The following is a 4,280-nucleotide window of genomic DNA, read 5'->3' on the forward strand; positions in this document are numbered from 1 at the left end:
ATATACGTGTATATGGCGAGAGTTCCAGAAATGGCTGGATGAAAGAGAGGGAAGACTGGAGTCAGGAGGAGAGGCTGCTGATGACTTCAGACCACACCTGCAGGTTCTCTGTGTGAACGGTGAAACCAGAAGCTGAAGAGGTTTTGATAAGGATACTAATTTAGCATCAACCACACTCTCAAATTTTATTACAATCAGGGTCACAAGGACACTTTTAAAGTGAGCTTGGGTTGCGTTCCATGCTCCCTCATCCTCCTCTGACTTATGAAATCTTACACATTGTTCAGTTTTACGTTTGTTCCTAGTAAAGGAACTGCAAGTTAAGTCATACAGACCAACTGTGGGATTTTGGGTGATATTGCACCAAGAACTATTGGCAAAAAGAACTATAATTTTAATTTTTAAGGTCATTTGCTTGATTTTGTACAAATACTGAAAATTATGGATCTAATAAGGTACCTCCATATACACCTCTATGATCTTTTGTATTTCAGAAATTTTAAGCAGATAATACCAGTATGAGTATAGCTAACATGGATAATACCTAGTTCTCTGACAATTATCTCATATTCGTTATAATTAAAAGTTTCAAGACATTATTTAAATGACATTTTCAGATAAATTACATTTATAACATACTTGAAATAATTAGATCAACTAATTTTATCACTTTTCTAATTTAAAAGAAAAAACCACTACCGAGCCTAATCTGGACTCTCCTTCACTTCACACTGCAAAAGGCAGAAAAAGTCCCTGAGAGTTTAAAAAAGTGAAAAATTATGGTCAGCAAGGTTAAAGCAATACTCTTAGTAAAATTATGTTTTCAATTTGATTTTTGTTTTAACTACCATATTTATTTAACTACTAGATGTAAAATACATTTTTCTGATGGATTACATAAGAATACCAGAGGGTCATTTTGAAACTTAAATACAGCAATTATTTGTATATGTATTTATCATAGATATGGGAAAAGAATGTTTCTGAAATATCAAATATATATACTGCCTTTCAGAAATAAAACCTTTTTGAAAAATGAGGACAGAGAAAGAATGGTGATTCTGTGAAACAGAAGGAGGGAGGGGGAAAAAAAGCAGATTATCTAGAGGTTGCAGAAACATTGTGATAAGTCAGTTGCATGCTCATTTAGTGCCAATCTCTTATTATTCTTTTCACAGCAATCTGTCCCTAATGAAAAAGTACATACATGATTTTAGGGAGCTGTGCACGTGCATGTTGTGTTGTGGTGTGTGTGTGTGTGTGTGTGTCTTAAGATATCTATCTAGTGTCTTGTATCCTAGGTGTACCTTCTTTTTAAAGACCATTATTCTGAGATGCTGAATTTCACTAACATACAAGCATCTAAAAATATCTTCTCAAATGAATTCAGTGGCAAAGAAAATGGTTTCTGCACAGCAATGGGTTCATCCATAGTGAATGGAAACGTGGTTGCTCTTAATGGCAAAATCTAAGCTCTTTATTGCATTTATTTTATATTAAATGAAGTATGTTACCTAGAATCATTTTATTTACAGAAATATGATGCTGAATATTGAACATTTACAGTCTAGTAATAGGCTGAGTGAAAAGATTATTAAATCAAACACATTAATATTGCAAATGTTTTTGAATTCTGCAGGTTGCTATCCTTGGGGTGTTTTTATTTGACTCCATGGTACCATTATGTTAGTTGTTACTTTAAATTTAGTTCATTAAATGCCTTAATAAATGTCTTGCTCCAAAATTTCATATAAACACAAAAACTCTTACATCTGAAGTTTGCACGTTTAAACTATTATTGTTCTAACAATCTCTTAATGGTCTGACTATAGGGAATTGTGACCTATTTCACCTTCCATACATAGGACAAAGATCTGCTAGTCAACCAATTTGTATTTTCACCACTAGTCTGAAGAGTGCCTGTATCAAATTCAAGAAAACTGGGATCCCGCCTACACATTTATTATCACACATTTGTGTATATTGTAGATAAAGAATCAAATTAATTATAGAAAATAAAAATATAAGTTCAATATTATTTATCATAAAAATGATAGCAATAAGTTTCAATATCGCAAGCATCAGTAAAATAATATTTAGTCTTCTGAGTAATCCTCAACCACCAAACTTACTTAGCATACTTTATAATCAATGCAAGTTTCATTCTGTGATTCTGTAATGTAAAATTTTCTAAAATTGCTTCCAATTAAATGGCAGACTCAACCTTAGATTTTCTCTTCCTTTTGTTATTTTGAGGTAATGCATTTTTTTAAGAGGGAAGCAATTGGAATACATACTTAACTGATTTTTCCCCTTCTTTTTCCTAACATATTCACAGTTATTTGTTAACAATGGTCAACCCATGTCCTCAGGCTGTGATTGTTCTTGTCCTGCCCACATAAGTCCTGGTTTCACTAGTACTGTTTTGCTTTGGAATTTCCATAAGAGTCTGTATAGTATGTAGAAAGTTTAAGCAAATTTAGCAAGAAGTTGCTGCTACCTACCAACACTGCACTGCTCAACCCCCCAATACCCAAAGATCAAGTAATTTCTACCTATTCTTATCAGGATTTTATATTAAAATTTGCAAGAGAGTGCACAGCATTTTATACACTACTGATGCTACATTATCAGTTTCTGGTTCCTTCTTTCAGATTTAATGGCTCTAGCCAGGTAAGCTGAGCCCCGCGACTATTTTTGTCTAGAAATATAATTTCAATCCCAAGATTTTTCAAGACTTAGTTGACCAGACATGGTTCTCCAATATATTCTTGTTGCTATTGGTGTTGTTCACACACTTATTTATTTTGTGTTAGTATATGTTTGTGTGCATACACAAGACCATGCCAGACATAATGTGGAAATCAGAGGACAGCTTGTAGGGGTCAGTCCTCTCTTTTCATTGGGTGGACTTCTAGGATAGAACTCAGGCTGAACCTACTTGACAGTCCACTAATGATTATAAGAAAAGCTGCAGCCACTGGGGGTTCTGTTCTCAATGTTGCTGCTCTGTTGGCATCAGGAACACAAGTGACTCCTCAGATAGCTATGGCAGCTCAAATGGCAGCCCTGCAAGCTAAAGCCTTGGCGGAGACCGGTATAGCTGTACCTAGCTACTATAACCCAGCTGCTGTGAATCCAATGAAGTTTGTTGAGCAAGAGAAAAAGAGGAAAATGCTCTGGCAAGGCAAGAAAGAAGGCGACAAATCTCAGTCTGCTGAAATATGGGAAAAATTGAATTTTGGAAACAAGGACCAAAATGTCAAATTTAGGAAGTTAATGGGCATTAAGAGTGAAGATGAAGCTGGCTGTAGCTCAGTTGATAAAGAAAGTTACAAGACTCTGAAGCAACAAGAAGAAGTTTTTCGAAATCTTGATGCTCAGTATGAAATGGCAAGATCACAAACCCACACACAAAGAGGAATGGGTTTGGGTTTCACCTCTTCAATGCGTGGAATGGATACAGTTTGAAAAATAACAATTTGGGACTTTATAGACTTGTTCTGATGTCAGGTCCTTGTTCACCAAACAGCTAGTATTCTAGCTTGCATGGGTGTTGCATTGACTTTAATTTATTGAAAAATACGATTTTTTTGTAAATATCAGATCAGTGATACTGGTGTTAGTGTTGTAATCAGGTTAAACCCACTTCCATTAAACTTGACAGGACTATAGAAGGACAATATTTTTTAGTTCATGAATTCTACTTTTCAAATATATTAAAGCTTCGGGTGGGATAAAATCTCATACATAGATTTTTCTCGTGTCCGCTGTCTTGTGTACTTTTGTACTTAACCTTGTACAGTTATTTTCATCTCTTGACGCATAAAAGAAATGTTATGTAGATGTTCTTTAGAAGATCTGGCCATTTGGTACATAATCTGCACACACAAGCTGAGCAGTGATAATAAAAATGGTTTTCTCAAAAAAAAAGAAAAGTTGTCATTAAAGTTTTCTTAAATTTTAAATAAGATGGAATAAAAATATTATAAAATATATTGAAAAAATAAATAACACTTCTCTCCTTATATAGGATAAACTCTGTCTCATCAGCCTCAGTTAAATCCAATTCACAGTACCTGTTTCTTACCCATGTATAGGGAGAAGAGAAGATCAACACAGACTAGCATAGAGATCTTCGGTTATAGTTTATTATAGCAGAGACTCACCACTTATCCAAACTACCTATCATCAAAAGATTGCATGATTTATCTTCACTTGAAACTGTGCTTCTCTGAAATACTGTTTTCTTCTTCCCTACTTTTCAGCACAGTTACCAC

At 34.4% G+C, this 4,280-nt stretch overlaps 1 protein-coding gene across 1 annotated transcript; it reads left to right on the forward strand.

The window, feature by feature from the left end:
- The first annotated feature begins 2,955 nt into the window (after window positions 1-2,955).
- LOC130862649 (arginine/serine-rich coiled-coil protein 2-like) lies at window positions 2,956-3,938 on the forward strand. The gene has a single exon (XM_057752358.1). The coding sequence runs from the start codon at window positions 2,956-2,958 to the stop codon at window positions 3,469-3,471; it is 516 nt and encodes a 171-aa protein (XP_057608341.1). The 3' UTR covers window positions 3,472-3,938.
- Window positions 3,939-4,280: the final 342 nt, after the last annotated feature.

This window comes from Chionomys nivalis, chromosome 20 (genome assembly GCF_950005125.1).
Source record: "Chionomys nivalis chromosome 20, mChiNiv1.1, whole genome shotgun sequence".
Classification (NCBI taxonomy): domain Eukaryota; kingdom Metazoa; phylum Chordata; class Mammalia; order Rodentia; family Cricetidae; genus Chionomys; species Chionomys nivalis.

Bases quoted from the DNA above. Each gene is read 5' to 3' on its own strand.
- LOC130862649 (XM_057752358.1), top strand. From the start codon at position 2,956: ATGATTATAAGAAAAGCTGCAGCCACTGGGGGTTCTGTTCTCAATGTT.